This window comes from Chelmon rostratus, chromosome 21 (assembly GCF_017976325.1).
Source record: "Chelmon rostratus isolate fCheRos1 chromosome 21, fCheRos1.pri, whole genome shotgun sequence".
NCBI lineage: Eukaryota > Metazoa > Chordata > Actinopteri > Chaetodontiformes > Chaetodontidae > Chelmon > Chelmon rostratus.
In genome coordinates this window covers 21,629,415-21,654,077 of record NC_055678.1, presented here as the reverse complement: position 1 = coordinate 21,654,077, position 24,663 = coordinate 21,629,415, and the positions used below count along the sequence as shown (strand labels likewise).

At 42.7% G+C, this 24,663-nt stretch overlaps 1 protein-coding gene across 1 annotated transcript; it reads left to right on the top strand.

The window, feature by feature from the left end:
* Positions 1-1,841: 1,841 nt before the first annotated feature.
* On the top strand, positions 1,842-7,579 carry hhex (hematopoietically expressed homeobox). The gene is made up of 4 exons (XM_041962902.1): positions 1,842-2,683; positions 5,869-6,047; positions 6,635-6,685; positions 6,810-7,579. The coding sequence occupies exons 1-4, from the start codon at positions 2,266-2,268 to the stop codon at positions 7,074-7,076; spliced, it is 915 nt and encodes a 304-aa protein (XP_041818836.1). The 5' UTR covers positions 1,842-2,265; the 3' UTR covers positions 7,077-7,579.
* The last annotated feature ends 17,084 nt before the right edge of the window (positions 7,580-24,663 follow it).

The window sequence follows — 24,663 nt, the reverse complement described above, 5'->3', positions numbered from 1 at the left end:
AAGTGCTATACTTTGTGGTTTAAGACTGAACAGACTATTGTGCGTCTGGTATAACTGGGCTGTACTATGATCCTGCTGTAGTCGGTACTGATGGTGATGATGGTGCCAGAGTATGGAGGACCATTCCCTCAAGGGACAATACAAAGGTGGTTAGGAGTTATTTTAAAAAGAGTCGAAATGTGACGCAGGACACAGTGAAAATCTTCGGAAATGTTAATGGTCACCTCCATGGCGCCAGCTGCGGGGAGCAGCAGCAGCGCCTCTGCGGAGAAGTTATCAGTGGTTGTGGACAGGAGTCTGACGCCGCGGGGAGCGGGCTGATCAATGAGCTGCACTGCTTGTCTCTGTCCAAATATTAGCCGTGTGGTGATTTCTTTCATGTCTTCAAGGCTGCTCATATCCCTGTTTGCTCGCTTAGTCCACTTTATCTAAATTACAGCCGCTGGAAAGTTGGCAGTTAGCGTCGCGCTTTTAAGTCGCATCAGAAAATCGAACTATTGGATTGAATTAGTGCGCACGTGCAGGCCTATCAGCGGGGGCGGGCTGAAGCGTGACCCGTGAACACATCATTAATGAAGTCAGCTGGTAATAAAAAATCAAGATGACCATAACACGCGCAGCTGCGGGATCAGAGAGGCAGCCCCTCTGCGCGTGCTGCAACTCCGAAACAGAGAAGTTATCGGTTGTTGTTTAACACTTTGCGGAAACGTGTGTGAGGGGATAAACGCTGACTAAGTGAGCCATTAAATCCATTTGCATTTATAGTCATTATCGTAAGTGTATCACCTGAACCGCACCGATAAGCGGATTTCACAGGAAAACTCCTAACATTCAAATTATGAGTTAATCACTCGGCTTTCAGTTGCACCGTTAGGGATGTGGATTGTAGTACATTGTTCAAGATGCAGCTGATTATTAGTCCGACACTTATTTAACTCGCCTTTAGCCTCTGCTTAAAACCCGGCGCATGACAGTCCTGTCAGCTGCAGTTTCTCTGCGGTCCTTACTCTCATCCAGGCCGGGGGCCAAAGGCGTCAGGGGGGCCCCTGAACAGGAGCCTGTTAAAAGAGGTTTTAATTAAAAAATCGAATAGCTCTGTCAAAACTTCTGATCATATTTTTCTTATGATCCTTTAATATTGAGTATCTGATACAGAAATCCGGCTTTGTCTCTTGGTACATTTTGTCTTAATACACTTGCGCTGTGTTTATTCTACATTATTCCAGTTTGACAGCGGAATAGTTCTATTTTAAGGAAAACATACTTTTTCATTCTTTCTTTCTTTTAATAATCAATTCTAAAAGTAGCCGTTATACTTAACAAGTGTAGTTTTACTCTTTGTTGCTGATATTTTTGTACTTTTACTGAAGTACGATTTTACACTTAAATCTAAAATGCAGAGTGTGAATACTTCTTCCACCGCTGATCATTACACAATGATAGCATAATCTTTCAGTTGTATGACCAACCTTGTTGCCAAAAGGCTCACAACTTACAAAGACTAATTCACATAAAATGAAGCCGCTATTGGTAAATGGCCAACTACAGATCTATTTTAAATCATTCAAAAAAACAGACAACAAACTTGCAGGAGTCGCGGGAGGTGTGTACTGACACAATTCCTACTTATCAACATGTGTGATCAGTCAGAATAAGATGAACTTGGCAGACCGTGTGCCATGCAGAGGCGGTCTGCTAATTCTGCCTGAAGACGACATTTAAACCACAGGCCGGGCATCAGTGTCATCGCTGCACCGTCCTGTCACTCAAACCACAGGCTCCAGTCTTCGCTTTGCTAGTTAGCAGACGATTGGCTGTAGAGAAGTGAGTCTCCTGAAATACTATTATCTCTTCCCTCCTGTCATCTGATCGCTGTGCGGCCCGATTGGAGCTGCGACTCAGCCAATCACGAACGACCGCTGGCCACCTGCAGGAAGTTGACCGTCCACTTATCTCCACCCTCCTCCGCCTGCAGCCAGATAACAGTCCCAACAGTTGGATTAAGTACCAGCTAGTCCACCACCGCAAACTGATGGCCACCAAAACACTTTAACGGTCTCCCCCACAGCCCAGAAAGACTGTCTCTAGTGGGTTTCGGGTAGTCCGTGGACTCGAGTTTGCGCTGAAAATCCAGTAGATGTTTGGTAGCATGTAAAGAAGTTCTTCTGAGATACTGTCGATAAAGAGGAAGGCCGTAGGGAGAGAGAGGAGGGACGCAGCCTTCCGTTACCTCAGTTCCAGTGCGCAGCGACGGCAAAAGGCACCATGAGCGTCCCGCTTTACGCACCGACTCCCATCCAGCCGGCTCACCCGACACCCTTCTACATCGAGGACATTCTGGGAAGGACTGCCACCACCACCTCCTCCTCTCCTTCTTCTTCTTCTTCTTCTTCTCCTTCTTCTTCCTCCTCCTCCTACTCCTCCTGCTCCACTCCGATCATCCCCACTCCAACTCTCCCGTCGCCCAACTCCTCCTTTACCAGTCTCATCTCACCGTACCGGACGCCGATTTACGAACCCACACCGATCCACCCGGCGCTGTCTCACCATGCGGCTGCGGCGCTGACGGCGGCGACGTACGCCTCTGCCGGGACCTTCGCCGGCTCCATCTACCCGTTCCACCACCAGCACCACCGCTCCATGGGGGAGTACGCACAGGCGCTGCTGAGGCACGACCCTCTCGGTGAGTAGCGCAAGTGTGTAATTTATAGCATCACCCAGGACAATACAATCATGTCTCTTCCTTCTTTCTTGTGTGGAAAAGCTCTAGTCTGTTGGCCTGCTGTGACACTGTCAGTCTCTTTGGTGCGTCTGGAGGCTGAAAATCGTTTCGCTTTTCATAAATCCATATTTTGCATGTTGCGTTTTTCATGCCTTATTGTACATCAGATGAGTGTGTGAAACTCTGCGCTTATTGTCCATTTCAGCGCAAAAGAAATCGAACTTGCTTGGATGATGTGGCAATAGATCACAGCACCTTGCATGAAAACTTTTCTGTCCTCACAACCTTCGTTTCAGTGCCAACGAAACCAGTTTTGCATAAGTATATCACGCTTGGTCATGCATGCATATCGAGCTGAAGACGGTCTGCAGTTACATGTCGCCTACGTAAACAGGCTGCAGGGTGAGGGACTCTGTCTCAAGTCCTCAGCCCATCTCAGTCCGAAAGTCCGAATTTGTGCATGATGTCTGACCACGCACACATGAGTCACATTGTTGCTGTGACAGACATATTTGGGGCCACAATAGCAGCAGGCTTATCCATTCAGCCTGTTATTGGAGGTGGTGATAGGGGGTGGGGGGGTGCATGGCAACCTTGACTCTTTTTCCTGACTCCCATTGTTCTGAAACATCAGAGGAGCAAGTAGCCCGGTGACTAAAACATAGCTGGGCTCTAAATCACTTGTTATTTCACTGCTTTGTGTGTGTGTGTGTGTGTGTGTGTGTGTGTGTGTGTGTGATTTCACATAGCCCACTTGTGAGTACCAAATGGCAGATGAAGAAAACGCCTCTAAATGCCTGCAGATATGCGGCTGTGTCGTTGGTTCTTGCTCTCCTGGGACTGACAGAAGCGTTAGTGTTTGACATGAACCCCCCCAGCCTGCTCAGACATCATCATCCTGAGGTTTATAAAGAGATCCACAGATCTCAGTTTGAATTCTTAGCTAACTTTAATATTTCAGGTTGAAGCAGTGGCGCATCTATTAAACATGTGGCTTTAAAGTGAGATCTGTGCTCCTGGACTCGGCAGTCTGGCCTGTGAGGTTTATATGAAGTAGATTTCGAGGTTAGGATCTGAGTCCACATCAGACTGTGTTTGGGGTGAAAGCTGTGGCTGATGGTCCTCATAAGCATAGTGGAACAAGCGGACCGTCTGACCTGGTGTTGCGCTGAACGCGCCGGGCCTTTTTCCGTTCATAGCGGAAGCCGTGGGCCTGTCGATAGGAGTAAATCTGGTTTCAGAAGCTGTTAAATGTTTTCCTGGCTCACCCCGGCCAGCCGCTTCCTCGGGAGCTCGCTGCACGCTGCTGATTATTTTATCGACATCCTCAATACAGACATATTCAGGAAACACTCGGCCTCTGATAGCCCGGGATCCGTTTTTCACATATTGTTGCACTTCCTCTGCCTGGCCAGCGAGGATGTGGCTGACTTTCTTTATGGTCGGCGGCGAGAAGAAAATAAAGCAAACAGGGCAGCACACAGGCTAATGGGACCGACACAGAAAAGATAAAGAGCTTTAAGAAGCACAATAAAAAAAAAAGGGAAGGCTTCTAGTGACGTTTATTAAAATAAAAACGAACTGCTGCTAATAAGAATAAACTTTATTGTCACAGCAGCTTTTAAAGCAAAGTGCTTTACACTGTGGAAACATGACTGCAGCAAGTCAGATCAGACACTTAAAACATCCAAAATAAAAAGGAATAAATGACCCAATAATAAAGATACGAACAACATAGATAATACTACTACTATAATAATAATAATAATAATAATAATAATAATAATAATGCAGATATTTGTTAGAAATAATAGAAAGGATTGGACGGCACCTCTCACTCAGCCAGCACAGACACTTTAATCCCGAATACAAAAACCAGATAAATAAAAGCCCGACTGACCAGAGAAATGACCTGATTTTTATGGTTCTGTGAAGTTTGTTGAGCATCATAAAACAGAGAAAAGATGAAAACTACTTCCACTGAAATGATCTCAGTTTTGTAGAATAATCAGCTCCAAACAGGCCGCTCCAGATCACGTGATCGTGTCTTTCTCGGATTGATCAGATTAAAATGTGAAAATCACACAAAGCCTTGTGAGTGTGCGACAGTTCCTCCTCATGTTTGGAAGCAGCCCACAGCATGCATTTTTCTGTTTGACCTACTTATTCCCATTTTATTCTGTCACAGCATGTCACAGGGAGGCTCTGACAGTTTATTAAAGCACGTGAACAATACAAACCCAACATAAAATATGAACTAATCACTGCTCGCCTGTGTTTTTGTAATAAGCACCGAGGAAACATGGAAAGGAAATCATAATTAGTTCAGAAGTGATTCTAGAGACTAACCTGCTGTTCAGAAACCTGACCACCTCTCTGGACTAAATACCACTCCACTACAAGCTTAATATTTTAGTTAATGAATGCAGGCCAGCCATTTAAGTAAGCTTTCTTTGACTAAACCTTGACTTTCATGATGTTGTTATTTTGAGAATCCACCTCGTGGGGCTGGATTAGCCAACTTCCTTTGGAAAAGTGCAGCAACGAGGTCTCTGACAACAGTTTCGAGCACAACAAATTTATATTGTGTCAGTGAGCAGAGGACGTGAGTGTGTGTTGCTGGATGCCATCGCCTATAATCACACCGCAGAGCAGGAAGCACATGAAGCGGATATTTGGCCATAGTTTTCACTCTGTCACGACCTTCCTTAAAAGACAGCGCGCAGCAGGCCCGAGTGGCGGCCGCAGCCTCGGCCATTGTTTGTTCCAGGCTATTAACTGGAGAGGAAACCAGACAAGACAAAAACAGCCTGATTACACCCTGCCGCTTCTCTCCAATAAATCAGCGTGCGCAACAATACGCCATTAATTCCATCATGTTTATTAGATCATTGCAGCTTAAATAGCATTGCGCAGTTCATTTATTTTTCACTAGAGCCGAATATCATATTCACTCCTTTTTTCTGTTATTGTTCCACGTGATTACTGTTAAGATTTTTTTCCTACTGTTGGTTCATTTGTGGTCCGCTCTATAAACATGTGCTGTGAGTAAATGAAACTGGTCCAGGCGCTGATCACAAGTGCCAGAGCAGATTATGAGGCCTAATGGACTTGAAGTGACTGCTTCTTCCTCCTCCTCTCTGCAGGGAAACCTCTGCTGTGGACTCCCTTCATCCAGCGGCCCTTGCATAAAAGAAAGGGCGGTCAGGTCAGGTTCTCCAACGATCAGACCATCGAGCTGGAGAAGAAGTTTGAGACGCAGAAGTACCTCTCCCCCCCGGAGAGGAAACGGCTGGCCAAGATGCTGCAGCTCAGCGAGAGACAGGTGAGCATCTTCAGCAGCCGCCGCTGTCCCTCCCGTGTCCAGGCCTTTAATTCTCCCATCCAGCACTCTGGCCTGTCTCTGGCTGCGGAGCGCGCGCACAGGATGCTGCTCGCACGTGGCGCGCGAAGCAAAAAGACTTTAATATTTAATGTCATCTTATTAACTGAGGTTGTGTTTGAAGTAGGACACTTTGTCACAAGGTGCTTCAAGTTCACAGTTGGCATGAAACAAACTGTCTTTCTGCAGTGATGTGCGCTCCAGGCCGCGCTGAGGCGGACACGTGCTCCAACGATTATTCTAATATATAATATTTAGGGCTTCGACTTAAAAATATAGTGCGAGTAAAGTGTTGCCGCAGGAGAAAGCCGCCATTGTAGACATGTTTCACAAGCCATCACCTCAACTGTTGGAATCAATTATAAAAATTTCATGTCCGCTAATCACAATTATCACATGATTAATCAGTGATCACTGCCGAACCGAAGCTGCTCACCGTAAATCTGTGGCTTTGTTCCAGCTGCACTGTTTCCTCAGCTGTGCCTGACTAAAACCCACACTCATTGTTTTATTTTCATGATCTCTTTCAGGTTAAAACCTGGTTCCAAAATCGACGAGCGAAGTGGCGGAGACTAAAACAGGTGCCAGGTTTTGACTAATGCCACATTATATTCCTTCATTCCTTACTGACTAATCACTGAAATAGTATTTAAAGTGCGACTGTACAGGCATCTTCAGCCCTAAATCTGTTTCCATCTGCATCAGGAAAATCCTCAGGGAGGGAAGAGAGAGGTGGAGGAGGACAGCTCCGCCGGGAGGAGTACTAAAGGCGAGGACATGAGCGAGCCCTCGGGGATCCAGAGCCCGGAGCACAGACACACGGTCCCGGCCTCCGAGCTGGCGCCGACGGGCCGTTGCGGGCGCTCCGTGTCCCCGCAGCAGCCCCACACAGAGCTGGACTCTGACGTGTCAGATGACACAGATCAGGACCTGGACATAGAGGACGACGCCGAGTTCACAATGAAGAACTAATGCTGAGCCACAGGCTCCTCAATATTTCGGACATCGGGAGCTGCGTGATGAAGATTACAGGACTCCTCCGACACTTCGCCTCCTCTGGGCTTGTCCTCTGGTCCTGTCCTCTGGTTCTGTCCTCTGGTCTGTCCTCTGGTCCTGTCCTCCGGGCTTGTCCTCTGGTCCTGTCCTCTGGGCTTGTTCTACAGGTTGGCGGCCAGGATGACAGACTTCTTCCTGCTGTATAAAGCGCAGTAGTCTGCTGTGTGTGTGCTGATTGTTAGGCCTCCGGTTCTGTCGATCACTGTAAATAAACAGCAGGTCTAAAGCTAAGATTAGTTCTTCCTGTACTGTATGTGGTTTTGGATGATAAACGCTCTTATGTGTATGGGCCGTTGCCAAATGTGATATTCCATTAAATAATCAATGTAGCGCAAATTTCGTTTTGGTTGGCGACATCTAAGAAACTATTTTTGTGGATTTTTTTTATGGTGAGAATAAATTTGTCACTTTGGGATGTAGCTGGATTTTGACTGATTTCTTATTTTGTATTTCTTCAAATTGCACAGGAAAAATGAAAATCCATAAATGACGCAGCGTTTTGAATAATATAGCCTTTATCTGTGAGCACGGGATGAAAATGCAGAGTGAAACAACGACGTTAGCAGCCGAGAAGCAAAGAACAAACGGAATAAGAGGTTAACGTGTTAGAAGCAGAAAATGATTTGAGCTCTGGAACGACAAGTTATTGTATTGTTAATAATGGTAAAATATACAAACCCAATCACCCAAATTCAAAACCGTATTTTAATGGCTGCAGATTTTTGTAGTGTTACAATCTGTCTTTTTAACAAAATTATTATTTATCATAATTCCTTTTCTTGAAGTAGCCTGATTCTCACGTTGTCATTGGGTGTATGTTTTTCTCCCTCTCTCACTGGTTTAATTAGACCCTGGTTTGAAAGTTTTATCGCATGCACTATGTCATTATTATTTTATATTACAAAGCACGTCGTGTTTGAGATTTTGGTTCATTTTATTTTCAGTAAATCGTTATAAAAGCCACGGTGGAGAGGAAGTCATTGGATGTGTTACTTAGATAAAAGTAACAAAACAACAATTTTAAAAAAGATTCCTGACAAGTAAAAACTGAATTTCAAATGTTATTTAAATAACAGCACAGTTGTAACAAAATTTAAAACATCAGTGGCAAAGTTACTCACAATACCGTTTGGACCCTTTTTAAAGTATTCTATCATTCTGTAATGAACTGATTAATGAATGAGTGTGCAGTCCTGTCAGGAAGGACACAGTGCCACCCACTGGTAAGATTAATGTCACTTTTTAATATGTTTAAATTCAAGTAACTTTCAATACAAATGAAGACTTCATACATTCTAACTACATTTTATTGTTCGTTACCTCAGGGCAACATTGTGCAGTTAGACCTCTCATGTTCAGATCATGCTGAGGTGTGGAGATGTGCTTGGATGTATAATTATGACCACAGTCACTAACAGGAAATGGACACAAGAACATTTTATGGGCAGAAGGAACATGATGGAGCTGTGAGGCTCATTCCCTCTGACAGTGAGGACGGAGTCAGGAAGAGCAGATTGCTCAATCAGGTTTGAGACAGTTAGTCAGTCAGCAGAGTTACTTGTGATTGTGTGTGTGTGTGCGTGTGTGTGTGTGTGTGTGTGTGTGTGAATGCATGCTTGTTCCATGCACATCAGTGGATGAATGAGGGTATATGCCACATTAATGTCCCCCTCTGTTTCACGTCAACCAGCGACTGAGGTTCCACACAGAATAGGAAATCAGAGTGCTGTGTCAGAGAGAAGACACAGATTCAAGCAATAACCCACATAAACACACACACATCCATGTTTCCATTACTTCTGGGGACCTTACATACGTACATTACATAGCACTGCAGGAGGCTTACCTTAACCAGAACCAGAACCGTCGCCCTTAACTCAGGTCATCACCCTAAATTTAAATGATTTAGGTTTTTAGGTTTATTTAACGCAACTTGACCCCATAAAGAAAACGAGTCCTCACAATGTGAGGAATCCTGAGTCCAAAACAGTTGCTACACAGTGTAAAACATAAATAAATGTGATAATTTACTCATTCTTTTTAAATATACTCAACTAAAAACAGCACAAAAAGACAATATATTTAATCTTTGACCTCAGCATCTTCATTGATTTTTATAAATATCGGCTTATTCTGAATTTGATGCAGCAACACGTTTCAAACAAGTTGGGACAGGAGCAACTAAAGACTGGGAAAGATGTGGAACGCTCCAAAAACACCTGTTTGGCTCATTCCACAGGTAAACAGGTTGATTGGTAACAAGTGATAGCATCATGATTGGGTAGGAATCATCCTGGAAAGGCTCAGTGGCTCACAGGTGAGGATGGAGCAAGGTTCACCACTTTGTGAACACATGATTGGATAAAGGATGTTACTACATGAGCTCAGGAACACTACGCAAGACTGTTCACCATCGGTAAACACAGTTAATTTGCAAATGATTGAATTTTGTTCTTATTTATTGACAAAATGTCCCAACTTTTTTGGAATCAGGCTTATATGTCCTCACAATGTGATCCTGAAGGAACGTTTACTGATAGTGGATTTCATTTGTTTTAAGCCAAAATAGGCAGTCTTGTACCTACACACGTATCCATGTGTAGTGACAACACTGACATGGTCTATATTAATATAAAAAAGGTCAGCAGCAATAATGATCTTTCTCTGACCCAATCCTGACCACAGTCTGGACAGGAACCCTGGATTCTGGTGTCACAGTCCTGCATTTTGTACACCCACCATCCACCCGACCACCTCCAAAACTAGTTGAACTAATTAAAACAACAACACGAAGCTTGTTGTTGTTATTGGAGGATGAATGCTGGATACATAAAGGTCCAGTTCAAAGATGCATACCCACCCACTGCTCCCCATTCTACTGTTTCACTTCCTCATTATTTCCTAAGGAATCAAAGGCAGCCACAGATTAGCAAACAGTTTAGTCCATGTCAATGGTTGTCCCATCACCACATTCAACTTCAAATAGCTTATCATTGAGTTCTCATGCAAACACTGTGAGTGGGAGTTTTTCAGTAAGTAGATTAGGTTAATGATTGAGTGAACCCTCAGAACAGCAGAGACAGCAGAGAGATAGCAGCGGGCTGATTGATATTCATACGATACCTTCACAGTGCTGTTTAATAGCAGAGATGAGTACAGTCATGCTGCTTGTTTTTGAACATGTTGGGAGAATAAGAGGCTGGTTTGGAATTTCTAAGGATTAAAGCTCATTGCTCTTATAACCTTGTTTGTGTTACATTACTGAAGTTCAATGGCCTAACACATACAAGACTATTCCAAAACCAACAGCGAGCACATTGATCTCGGCCTCTGTATTGTGTAATGGTTGACAAATTGTGCAGGGTAAAGTCAACATTAGGAGGAATAGCACACACGGTTGGTGGGTGAATGTTCAGTAGATAGCTGGCTGATTCCAAAGTGCCCATCTGATCTGGCCATTCACATGCTCGCAGACGCACACACACACACACACACACCATCACAACTGGATCCACGGTCTTCTGCTACACAGCTGCCTTTTGGGAGCTTTTCATATCCTAAATAGATGGCGATCAGGTGTCATCTGAAGGGCAAAGTACTTTATTTCTCCGTAACTGCTATCATAAGTCAGCTGTTCTGATATACAGCTGATATTCTGACCAGGGATCAGTGACTTTGTGTCACCTCTTTAATGGGATGAAACCCTCATAGACAAGCGGGACAGTATCCACACTAACAATCTATTAGTTATGTGTGTGTGCCCTTGTGGACAAAAGTTAATGTGTGGTTATATTTGAACGACTGAGGAATGTGTTGACTGTTGACCTTGGCCAAATGGAAGCCATTATCTCCCCCCACCAAGGCCTCCTTCCTCCGCTGAGCTGATAAATTAATGAGAGAAAACACTGCTTACATCGATACTAGTGTCGCCAGCCGCCACAGAAACACAGAGAGCGAGAGAGACAAAGGGAGGAGGGGGAGAGAGGGAGGAAAGGAAACAGAGACACAGCCACTGAGAGACACAACCATCAGTCAGACACAGATAGGCATGGTGAGGAACATTAAAAGGCAGCAGCTATTTGTTATTCATTCCAGCATTATATTAGCTAATTAGAATGGAAAAAAAGATTTGACATGCATTATTGTATTTTACAACAGTGTTCGCCAGTTGTCACCCACATCAACAGATAAAGATCTTAGATCTTACAGATCTTAACAACACAGTTCAGACTGTTTCTGTCCTTCAATGTGAAAGCACCGCCCGCCAAATTCACACGACTCGAGTCATGAGTTCAATGACAAAATCTGAAGTGAGCTGCTACTGTTTTTGACTTCGACACCGATTAATGAAAACTTCACCTGGACTCCATCCTCTCGCCATGCACCAGGCAGTGTCAGCAGCAGCATATGCAGACACAGCCAGGCCGATGTTAAAGCATGTTGTTGTTCATCATTCTGCTTTTCCCTTCAAAGGTACAGTGACTTCCTGCAGGCCTCTGAACAAGTGCAACAGAGCCACAGCTTCACCTTCAACTCAGCACAGTCTTCACCATAAACCAAATCTCAAATGGAATGGTTGCCCTCGAGGGCACCAGCAACATATTGTGACTCTATGAACAGATTTTGGAATTGCACGCACACACACACACACACACACACACACACACGCACACACACACACACACACACACGCAGGTGCGCACACACACACACACACACACACACACAAGCACTCACACAGGACCCAGCTATAACAGTGTAGCTAATAGAATTATTATTGCAGCCTGGGACCATTTAGTTATGTCTACAGCTCTCAGTGCAGAGGAACTAGCAGTTAAATTGGCTGTGTACTGATTTGTGTTGAAAGAGAACAAACAGAGGCTCATGTGCTCTGCTAGGTGGCAAACCAAACAGCTTTCTGAAGACCTGTAATGATGACAAATGTATGTTTCTGGGTGCACCGTGGGGGGAAGAGTGAGTGGAAGACCATGGCCTCCTCTAACATTAACCTGCCATTAGGACAGTGTGCTACTTTTCACCGCCAATCAGCCCTGATGAAAAGTGTGCAGAGTTCACTGTTTCTATGGATCACATTTCGTACATTTGTTCACCTGTATATTAATTACTTCCATCGCATTCAGTATGCCACGAACTTATCTGTAATAGTTCATTTTCTGAATGAATAATTGAATAAATGAATAATTACATAGGAAGAAGAAATGCAGTTATATAATGTATAGAAGGCAGGTTAGCTGAAGCTAATTTGCAGGCCTCATTCTTGGTTGGGCTTTTAAATTGAGGTTAGAGGAATTAAAAAAACAAATGTAAAATACATGACCAATAATAACCAATCACAATATTACCACCATAACCACTTTCATCATCATTATCATTCACTTGCAGTAATTAGTGTAATTCTCTAAGATTCACCAGGAATTTTCAGCACTTTTAAGGAAACTCTCCAGGCTCCAGCCTGGGACTCCCAACCAGTCAGTTAGAACTGAAGAAGCCTCTTGGATGAGAGGTGAAACATCTTCGACAACCACAAGCAAGTCCAGTTGCCTCTGGAAGCACTTATTAGTACCCTGACCTGATCAATGAGAATCTTCACAGACATTCACCAGCACTGTAGACTTCAGATAAAAAAACAGGCTAAAAAGGGGAGTTTTTTTTAATGCTTCAATTGATGTTGCTGTTCTCAGATTTAGAGTGACAAATGGTTAGAATTAAAGTAGCAGACACTGAGACGTGCTGACTTTTGGTTTGTAGTGTGGGTCAAGTTCAGCACATACTGGAGCATATATCCCTGGTAAATGTCTTTCAAACCTAGTGTCTCCAATTAGTACCTCAGGCTTTCTGATATGAATCTATAGTGTCCAGACCCAAACTGAGATAATCCAGATGATGCCACTATGACATCATCAGAAGATACAGTACAACTGTTTTCACATGCTGAGTAGTACTCCTCATAAACAGTAATCTGATGTTTACGTGTTAAGCTGGTAGGCTTCTCCTTTCCTCAGTGTAACCGTGCAAGCTGAGTGGACAGACTTTCAAGGGAGACGCTGCTGGTACCAGTGCCCAAAACAAAGAAGTGAAACCAGCGTGCTCTCCGAAGAAAACATTCATGTGCATGTCAGCAGCCTGTGGTTCATCATCGCAGCTATTCAAGCCCACTATTCTAAATCCAGATCTTATTGCCATGGTCTTTGTTGGTGAAAATGATGGTAAACCAAGTGGCAGCAGTACATAAAGATAGGCACCCCTATCATCAGACATTAAAGGTGCCCTGGGGAGAGAAAAGTTGTGTTTACATTCAGCGTTACTCACTAAAATACAATGTGTGTACCCTGAGGTCTAACAAACATGTCGAGAACTCTTCCTTTCTCAAAAGACATTTGCAAAGTATTTCAAATCCGGCATTGTTTGCATCCATGTTTGCTATCTTGGAGTCTTCTTCCCTGTCTTTGCTGGTGTCGTGCATGCAACTGCCACCTGTAGATCAGTGGAATAGTGTAACACCTTTGGCAGGACTATATATCGTGTAACCAGGGTGAACCAGATAAACAAAATGGGATCCCAACAGAGTAGTGGTCCAAAACTCGAGAGGGAACTTTTAAGTTTAGTTACAATAATTATTAATATCTAAAATTTCTCACCTATGTGTGCACAGCAGCTCATCCATTTCCATTGTGCCATACACATTCAGAATACATTTATGTACCAATTTAGAGAATCCACCTCTGCATATATCGTCTCAGTCAGTCAAGTGCTTTAACCTGACTGGCAGGTTAGCAGGTGTGAAGCAGCATTTACAGTAATTACAGTATTAAACAGAAGTGAAAAGTGCACGGATCAAATGAATGTAAACAAAACAACATGCTTCTGTATGTGTGACTAATTACAGTGCAGTCATTTCTGAGACTGAAACAATGATGTCTCTTAAACTCCTGCATTGCAAGAAAAAGATTTTAGACATTTTAGATTGGAATCAATTAGCCCGACACTGCTGTAAATACACACAACAGCAAACATACACACAATCATACACGCAGTAAATGTATAGTGACATCCATTCTCTGGGTTTAACCCATCGTAAGTATTAGGAGCAGTGGGCAGCCATTGCCTTGGTCAAGGGCACTGACAAGAGGACTAGGCAAGTGGAATAGGAACTGAAGAATGGAGGTCTGAACAGGAGCAGAGCAGGAGACCTCAGGCGACCAGCCTGGGAGCAGAACTGAAGGTCAGAGTAGGTCTGGAGGGCGGAGCCACTCTGGAGGATGGCCGGAGGATGACCTGGAAGCTGAGAGCTGAGACCGGCGGTGAAGGAAGGCGCTCTTGGAGGGCTGGGCAGGAGGCAGTGTCGAAGACTGAATCCCTCTGGAGGCTGGCGACAGGGCACTTGTCAGGGGGGCTGGTGGAGCAAAGGAAAAGGGAGGCTGATAAAACACCACCACAATAGACTGCTGCAGCACTGCCTCAGTGGATCGCTGCAGCTCTGGTGAACTGGTGGCAGCTGGAGATCAGTGGTGGCCAGACTGCTGGGAACCAGGTACAGACATGGTGGCTGAGGAGATGTCAGAGTAAGGATGGGAACCAGTGGAGGTATCCAGAATAGCAAGCATGGTCTTCTTATGATTATCAGGCCCAGTTTATACTTCTTTTTCGCCCATATCTTATTATTAATGTCCACCGTACTATTAATACAGATTTAGAATTTCTTCAAGGTGGACTCACCCCCTCCAGATCCCCGAGCGGAAAGCCAGTGTCCGCTGGGACCATTTCCAGTTACGTTGTGCTGTTTTTTGCTAGTTAAAACAAGACCCAATAGCAGGCAGATCGACAAAACAAAAGGGTGTCCAGACAAACAGAACAGGCAGGAGCAGGCAGGGGAAAATGTAAAAAATAGAAAGAAATAGAAATGTAGGACAAGAGTACATATACAGACAACCTGAAAACTGAGAGATGCAAAGAGGAAAGACTAATGAGGGACAGGTGAAACTAATCCACATTCACAAAGGCGGGAAAGAGACAAAGGCAGGAAGTAAAACAAAACACGACACAGGAGAAATTCTCTCAACATAATACAGGAAATAACTAAACTAAAACCCAAAACCAGGACAGGAAACCCCCACAAACATAGGGAGAACATGCAAACTCCACACAGAGAGGTCGCTCAGACTGAGATCGAACCCTGGCCCTGTTCTGTATATGAAAATATCTGATACCATGAGTACAGACAATAACATGAAGTTTGACTTCGGCTAGTAGAGTAAGTGAAGCCACAACGTCTCCATCATAATCAGTGAGGCAAGGACAATAATAAAATTTGCCAGATTATTTTCTTTATGTGATAAATAATCTTTTTTTCCAATTAATTTCTCCAGTTTCATTTTTGAAAATCTTCTCAACATTCACCTTGAACATTTAGTGTATCAGCCTGTCTTTGTTCAGCGTCCCATCTGGTGAGTCAACAGTGAGGCCTGGAGTTGTCCCAGAAACCACTTACTGTGTGTGTGAAAAGGATCCACATCGATACATTAATCCTCCAAACAATAATCCAATAGATAATGCGTGAGGGAGGCCATTTGAAGCAATGGAAAACAGGAGAGGGGACAAGGGGGCCCGGCAGGGGAGATTCATTCCTCCAGCAGCTAAGGAGATATCACTCACCGATTCATGGGTGCACTCAAGTGTACTATTTGCTTTTCAATTAGGCTATATCCAAATGGAAGATAGGGAGGTTTTAAAAGTATTCACATGGTAGTTAAAAGAGTGCTGGATTTTCTGCCTCACCATCCAATTTAGATAGCGTCCATCTGAACGATTAGCTGCTCAAACAAGCTGCCCGGGCAGAGCACGCACACTGATAATAAATAGTTCTGGCCAAGTGTTGCAAACATCCGACTGAATTAATGTGCTATTAGGGCACAAATGACATTTTAGGAACAATGTGACAGGATATTTCCTGAGGTGAGGTGGGTGGCTGATGGAAAATAAAGACTTTTCCATTGTGATATGATTAGAAAAGTCAGGCTTTTAAAGTAGGTGTTTTTTTGTTTTTGTGTTTCTTTTTTAATAAAAATCCCTTCACATTCCTACAGAGGAACTAATCCCTATTGTACAAACTGTATCAATTTCATATTCAGCCAGTGCATGAAGTGTGAAAAGCTTCCAGTGAAGAAGAATTATTATTTTTATTATTTGTCTTTATTTAAAGAAACTCGTTTACTACACCTTAAAGTACAGGTATTTAGATTTTTTGTTTTTTCATGTACATGGTCAGATATGGAAGGAAACAGGAATAAGAAAGCAAACAAACAAATAATGAATGAACTTTGAAAGGTGTTTTAAACATTAAATTGACAGCTCACTATGTAAAAGACATGTTCATACATTCACACTGTTTCTTCAAATACTGCGTCTCTTTTTACACTTATTACATTAAACTTATGATAAGTATTTAAGCCTATGATGTCAAATTAGGAAAAATGACAGGAATCCACCCTGATTGATCGCTGGTCATAGGATTAACATGTCTGCCAGCCCTGATGCTACTGGGCCCCTACTGACCACCTAAATCCTACAGCCTTGTTTATCAACCCTAATACACCTGTCCCCTGTATCTGATCGACAACGTGGGATTACAAGGAGGGAGTAATAATGTGTGTCACATATACACACATATACTGTATATACTTCCTGCCCAGGTCCTACCCCTTCATTGCAGGTGCTTCAGCCAACCAGTGAGCGTTGCTAGTGTGCTGACACCCATAATGATGTGATTTATTACTTGGTTATATTCACAGAGAGAATACTCACATGAGGCCTAACTCTATAGATTGTGTGGTTTAGTTGTGTTAGTATTTTGTTTCTAAATGATTTCGTCTCTGTGGCTTCATCAGGTCAGTGTTAGAGTTCAGCAGTTCAGTTTTGAATATCAGACGCTGTCTCACTTTACTGAATTGAAGCCTATTTTCAATAAGCTGTTATTGTCCAAGAGTGTCACAGCCTAACTTGTAAAACATATAATTTTACAATTATCAAATCGTAAATGTCATTCTGCCTCTCTGCCCACACAGTGCCCGTATAGAATCACGGAGTGTCTGAGGAAACAGATCAAAAGTGTGGCTGGAGTCAGCCTGGCCCCTGTCAGTGTTGTACAGTGACACTTTTCTATGAGCAGCACTGATTACAGCAGTTATACTTTAAAAATCTTTAAAAAGCTTTGCAACATCACCATAGATGTAGAGGAGAGTCAGCCTAAACTCAGCTCACCCACGATCAAATTTAAGGATAGTATTTGTATTGTTGCTGGTCAAAGTTCATAATATTAACATGTATCCAGTGACAGGTATTTGACAGCTGGAACACAGAGGGAGTGGTGTGATGAAGAAAGAATGTGTGTTTTCTGTTCTCTCACAGGCTGCATCAGTGGTGGATTTTCAAACTTGTTTTGTTGGTGAAGCCTTAACTTGCCACCAGCAAAGAAGGTTGATATTGGACAATACTGCAAACCCTGGATTGTGTCCAATGCGAACATTTTTTTTAAATCTTGCATAGCAACTACAGTACAGGGAAAGACTGTTGCTGTGCTTTAACCAAAAACCTGGTTTGGAAACTAAAACACCTGGTGAGGGTTTGGAAAAGATCAAAGTTAGGGTTCATTTCAGGCGTGTGACAGGACATCAAGTCTGGTCTCCTTCGTGAAGGCCAGATGTGTGCACTGGCACTGAACGCTGGTACTGAATGTAAATCTTTAGGTGCAGGATTGTCCTTGGAAGATGTGAAATTTATGTGAATGTCATGAGAGACTTAGTCAGACATTAGATGTGAAGTAAAACTATGATCAAGTTAACATAACATGATGTATGTCCCCAAGGGGCTTAGATATCAGGAGCATAGTGATGCAACATTACTACTGCAGTTCCAATACAATTCATATCTGTTTGAAGTACAGTTTGTATCTGGGTAATGCATCTGAACTCAGTGTGTATGGACCTATGTGCAGAGGTATGTGTGAATAGGATCCACACAGATTGATCTAAATCTGGTTTTACAGTGTTGAATAGCAGCTCCTATCATCCCCTCATAAAGACAAACAGACCTAAATGATCCTGTTACAAGCTGTCATCGATCTGCTGCTGGTCGTTTTATGACATGCTTGTGCTGTTGTTCCCACCCCCCATTGATTTGTACTGCCTGTGTAAACAGCAGGCCCCCTTGTGAAACTGCCTCGGTCTACAGCAATGTGTCGGGCAGGTTGTGTGTGTGCTTGTGTGTTTGGGTTCAATGATGAAGTGATAATCCTAGATCAATGAGAGATAATGTTTAAGGATGCTAGTCTTTCTATTGTCATGTGGGAGCCTTGACAAGCAGCTGTAAAATCTTTTATTGTACCTTTAACTTACTGGTGCAGTCAGCAGTCGTATGCAATATACATTTTTTTCAAAATCAGTGAATATCTCCTCAGGGTCTGCTCGCTGTCCATTCTGTGTGTGTGCTAAAAAGAGGGGAAGGGGAAGGGGAGACACATGCTAATGTCCTGAACTCCACAGCATAACTGCATTGTCGAGAGATGGCTGAGAAACAGCCAAAGAGGAGGTGAGAAGAAATAAAAGTGAAAAAGACAGTGGAGAGACTTGAAAGCATGAAGATGGATGCAGTTATTCTGTTTCTGCTTGAATGGTGGTCAGCATTAGTTTGCTATATTTCGCAGGACCAATAGCTCAGCATTGCTTTTCTACAGACACATCTGGAGCTTCTGATGGGATGAGTGTATGTGTTTGGCTGTTGAGTTCAAATATCTTTCTCCAGAGTCCACCTTTAAACAGACATGTCCATTTAACTGCTTCTGTCAGCCTTCTGCTCTTCCATTGGTCAAGAGAACTGGATGTCTTGAGTTTGGTAATTAGTTCATTTAAACTGGAAATGGAAATTGGAGCAACAAATCAGTTGCAGGTTGCTCTGTCAGTCTTGCCTGTCATGACTGCTTCTGCCTCTCCACAATCATTTGCATCTGATAAATCAAGATGTTCACCACTTCAATGCTTTGCACACAGCATGTACTCAGGGTTGGAGATGCAAGCAAAAAAAGATGTATGTGTCATTTTTTAAACTGTCCTCATTCTACATGGCATGCTTTTTTTCACCATGACAGCAGCTACAAATCTGACTTATTGCTTTTTTAATTTAACAAAGTAGGAAGTGAACCAAAAATACAAGAAAAATGGCGCCGATGGCCAAAATTATACAAATCTTTCACGATAATCACTCAAAATAGTATTCTTGAGCAGTTCAAGGTTTATCCCAACTCATTTTTGTGACTTTTTCATTGACAGTCTTGTCTTAATTTAACCTAATAGATATTAATTAACTAAACTTCTTTTAAAAAATTGTCTACAGACCACAGAACTGTATGAAATTCCCACATCAGCACTTTCAGTTTTTTTTTATTGTCTTGTCTCTACATGACACCTAAATGAACTTACTCATATGTTAATGAAACATGCTCAGTGTATTCACAGATGAACAGACAGACTCCAGCCTCCTGTCAGAGCCTACCATTCCCTCTATGTCCAGCAGCTGTCTCCAGTGTCTTCCCACCTTTCCACATCACCTGTCCACCACACTTCCCAGTGACACTATGAGCCTCCCAGTACTGTTTATGTGCTTGGCCTTCTTGTCTGAGACTTCAACCCAAGCTAGTTTTTTCTCAGGTGGCAGTTTTCTTACTCACCTGCCACCTGACTGCTGTTGGTTTCATTTCTGCAGTTGACAGGAGTAGTAGCATAAAGCATGCTTTTATCATATGACTCTTGTCCAATGAAATCCAGAATTACACAAAGCCAGATAATGAGCTAGAATGGAACCATCTTGACTAGTTTAAGAACAGATGCTTTAACAAGTGCAAACCAATGAATACCCCTGCTCCTGAGCTCTGGATGGTAATGTACGAGGAAAGACATGGATGCATTATTTTTTTTAGCAAAGATATAACTTCTGGGAACATACTGATTGATGGGCAGTAGAGAAGTAAATTATGATGCAGGTTGTAAATGTCATGGCTGATGCTAATTTAGTCATCATGTAATCATTTTGAGATCTGGTGCCCCTATTGATCACATATGTTATGTGTCAGTGCCATGATTTGGTTCAAGCAAATGAAACTACTCGGCTGGGGAGATCATATTCAAGTAACGGACATTGACAGTTGGTCCCGGTATTCTGCTAGTTAGTGCTCAACAGATCCTGAAGTTAGGATTAGATTGGACCAGTTAAAAAATTACTATATTTACTGACATTTTTCTTTGTCTGTGTCTATTGTATCGTATTGTATTGTAATTATTGCATTATGTAAAAAAGCCTGAACCATGCAACAGCACCTAAATCCCTGCCAGGCCTTGCAAATCTAACCCACCTTTCTTGGAGAGACCCACCAGAACTGAGGACTTGACCAAGGATATAAGAATCAACACAGCCCATACTACCTCGCCTTTTCACTGCGACGTTGAGTTGCTAACGTTGGTGTCCTTTCTAATCAAACATTTATACTTTAACTAGTGAGCCTTGCTTGTGTTAGTTTCTACCAGATCGTGTAAAGCCAGTCAGCTGCACTTTATCAGTTAATTAACTCGTGCCACCGCTAACAATGCTTCACAATGTTCGCATACCAGACTCCTGAATGATAAAAGGACAGTTATTTTGTCTTTCTGTGGCAGTTAGGATCTCCTCTGCTTCTCTCTGAGTGTCACTCCCTTCAGCTCCTTTACTAACCTACACATGCACACATCCACACACCTTTACATGCATCCATACACACACCTTAAATGCACAGATAGTGTGGTAGCATAACTTGCTTAGCTTCAGGGCATCTTGTTGTCAGAAACATGTCTATCATGTCCCCCTGTATTACCTCTCATTTATCTGTTTAATTCTTGTGGCTTCACCTGCCATCTTACTTTATCCCTCTCTCTCTCTCTCTCTCTCACACACACACACACACACACACACACACACACACACACACACACACACATCCCACCACTGGCTTTTGCTTATTGATGTGTGGTTTCAGGAAACTATTGCTGCACTGATGTTTCCAGCTGTAATGTGAATGGCCAGAGCAATGCAGTCTTAATTTGTTTGGTTTATAGCAAAGGACTGATGACCACAGAGACCGCAAAGGACATTAATAGATGAAGCAATGTTGAGGGATGGGATGGGGCTGTGGGCAATGTCCCACACAGAGGAGGATATTGGACAGAAAAAGAGAAGATTCAAACTAAGCATTAACATGCTATCAACAGGGTGATGAATTATAAAACACATGTTCTCACTTAAATCATTTCCACAGAATGATTAGTACGTATGTGTAGGTAAAATTGATCATTAGCATTTTGCTCAGTGTTCTCTGATGGCAGCAACACAGACCAGTGCTTAGGAAAATGATCTCTATGAACTCTCTGATGAGGAGCTCTGCTTTTGGACAGTCTTATAGGTCTTGTCACAGCAGATATTTTGATTTGCCCTACAAGGAAAAGCATGTCTATTTATATTCTATTGAAATGTCCCAGTAAGTATACAGCGTTTTTGAAACTGAAGCATTTAAATAGAATCCAGACATCAGTCATTTCATTACTTACATTTCTCCTGCCACATGTTAAAAGACAAAAAGGCCCCTTAAGTTCCTCTGGAATCATGAAAGTGATGTTCATTACCAAGATACCATACAGCATTCCATGCTGTTGTTCCTTCAGCCTATCCATAAATGCTGATAAGATGGATAGGATCTCTGTATGCAGCTGGGGGGAGGAGAGTGTCTGGTTTGAGGACCTAAAAATTACTTGTCTAATAGTTTCAGATAATATGGTTCTATTGGCTTCATCAGACCATGATCTTCAGCACACACTGGGGGTGGTTTGGATAAAATAGAGTGTGAGATCAAACCAGAGCTCAGAGTAGACTTGCTACTCCCTTGCATTAAAAAGAAGCCAGTTGAGGTGGTTTGGGCATCTGATCAGGATGCCTCCCAGGTGACAAAATATATAAGCGCAGTAAAAAAAAATTTAATATTGCACAGGATAAGTTGCACAGATGTAGCAAATGTTGGTGTCTGATCACATTATGGAGGGGCAGATGCAACATGTAGATAATTCCATGTGGTATTTCACCACATGGTATCTGCTTTGCAAAATCATACAGAAAAAGATCCTCAGTCAAACAATTATTGTTTTAAAAAATGATTCACATGAGCGAATGCCAGCAGTTATTTTTCAGAGCAAGTAACATTTCCCTGATGTCACATTTTTTTTGTTTTATTGCCATTTGTAAGTAAAGTTGATCATCCAGTTTTGTAGGTGAGGTGTGTGTCTACATGCACAGTGAGTCTAGTGATTTCATGTCAGAAAGCAAGCTCTCCATGGACCTGCTGCATTCTTCTTATCCATGGAAAGTGTTATCGGAGACAATGAGGGTAACAGGATGTGCTCTTTTATCACTTCCTCCCAGTCCCACTTTGTTTAGAACTACATCACGGTGAGTGAAGGAAAAGAGGATGAGGTGAGGAAAAACTATAGAACCAGAAGTTGCTTGATTAGTTGGCTAAAAACTAGATTTAAAATGTAAAATCCAGCCATTTGTTCACACTTGTAGGGTCATTGTCTTGTGGGTGTTGCATCCACACTGCTTTCTTCAGAGCCTTACCACATCCTATGTAAAAGTACTTGACTGTATGGCAGGGTGGGTGCCTGCTGTGCAATACAAGTTACAGAATCATTTCATTGAAATGTGTTTTCCTCTGGGTAGCATGAATCAATCCATCATACGCTGCGCAGTAACTCGTAGTGTCCAAGTAGTCATTTTTGATGTGAGAGTGGTGGCTGTGAGGTTATCAGATATCATGAGTTTATAACTTAGTGAGGGTGGTGCCAGAGGAAAAGTCATGGAATCATCAAAGCAGGGTTCATTCCATGAGCATCCACCGGAAACATGATGGACACTCAGCCATTAGACTTGTATTCTTGTTTTGTGTCATTTGTGTCTAAAGAGTAGTCCATACCAGGGGCATTTTTGAAGCATTTTGTCATGTCACAGAACAGATGCACTTCCATTTGATCAAATGTAACAATCCACACAGACTCCAAGAAGTGTGTGTCTACCACCAGCATGCTTTACACTCTAAATCTTTTGGTTTTTTTTTTCTTCTGGCACACTTCCCCATTAACTGTTAGGTCAGACAGATCTCCTACTGTCTATAGGTTGTAAATCTATAAAGGTATGTATAATGGTGACCGCCAGTTTTACTAGCAATCTGCCTTCACTGTGGGCATATAACGCTACACTTGATTCAGTATTGTTTTCCTCTTGTATGCTCGTCATGATCCCTACTGTAGAACTATTTTGTCCAATAAATGTCTGATTAACCTTAAAAAGTCTAAATTGATTATTGTGCTTTCCAGTAAAAATTAAATGCAGTATTAACCGGATGTATTGTTCATGTAGCAACCCTGTTTGAAATACTTTTTAATTTCCTTTGTAGATGTGTATAACTTTATGATAGATAATGGTGTATTAGTGTGTTTAATACAAAAGAGCACTGTGCTTTACTATGTTGTCTTTGATGCAATGGTGGGTCCAGACTTTTTTGTCTGGCACATGTGGAGCACTGACTAATGCAGGGGTGGCATGACAAACTATGCAGGCCAAAAAAAGGTCTTGCTTACAGCTGCCTGTTGCTTTGAGTGTAGATGATAATATGATGTAGGTATTACCGCCCAGTTAGACAGCAGGTCTGCTCCTCTGGCAACTCTGATAATGTGTTTTTTTTTATTAATGTGGACTCTCAGGCTCTTTATTCCGTTTTTCCCTGACACTCTCCTTTGACCTCTGTCTCTGTGTCTGTTGAATTGAGTGGAAGCTCCTTCTCCACGCTCTGAAGTCAGTCTGAGGTCGGTGATGGTACCCAGAGGATTTGCCTATCAGTAACAGCACATGTTCTCCTGTTCAAAAACAACAAGCTATCAAAGACCACACATGTGTCTGTTAGGGCGTATGACTGCACTGCTTTACTGAACACCCTGTGTGTGTGTGTGTGTGTGTGTGTGTGCGTGTGTGTGTGCGTGCGTGTGTGTATGTGTGTGTGTGCGTGTGTGCGTGTGTGTGTGTGTGTGTGTTTGTTTGTGTGTGAGCATACCTCTGTCTCTCTTTCACTTCCCCATTCTAAATGAACAAGAAGCCAATTTCACAACCATGACAGACAGACTGGATTAGCCTGCACATATTGCCAGACACAGACACATGTGCACACACACACACACGCACGCACAAGGTTAAGATCATAACATGGCAATCAACTGTAGGGGAAAGTGTGTGTGTGCGTGTTGAGATTATCACCTGTTGTCTTTGCGGTCACTGTTTCTATTTTGTATATATCTCATGGCAGCTGAAATCATCTTCCACATCCCTCATTGCTCTCTTGTGTTTGTTTTTACCAGCTACAAAG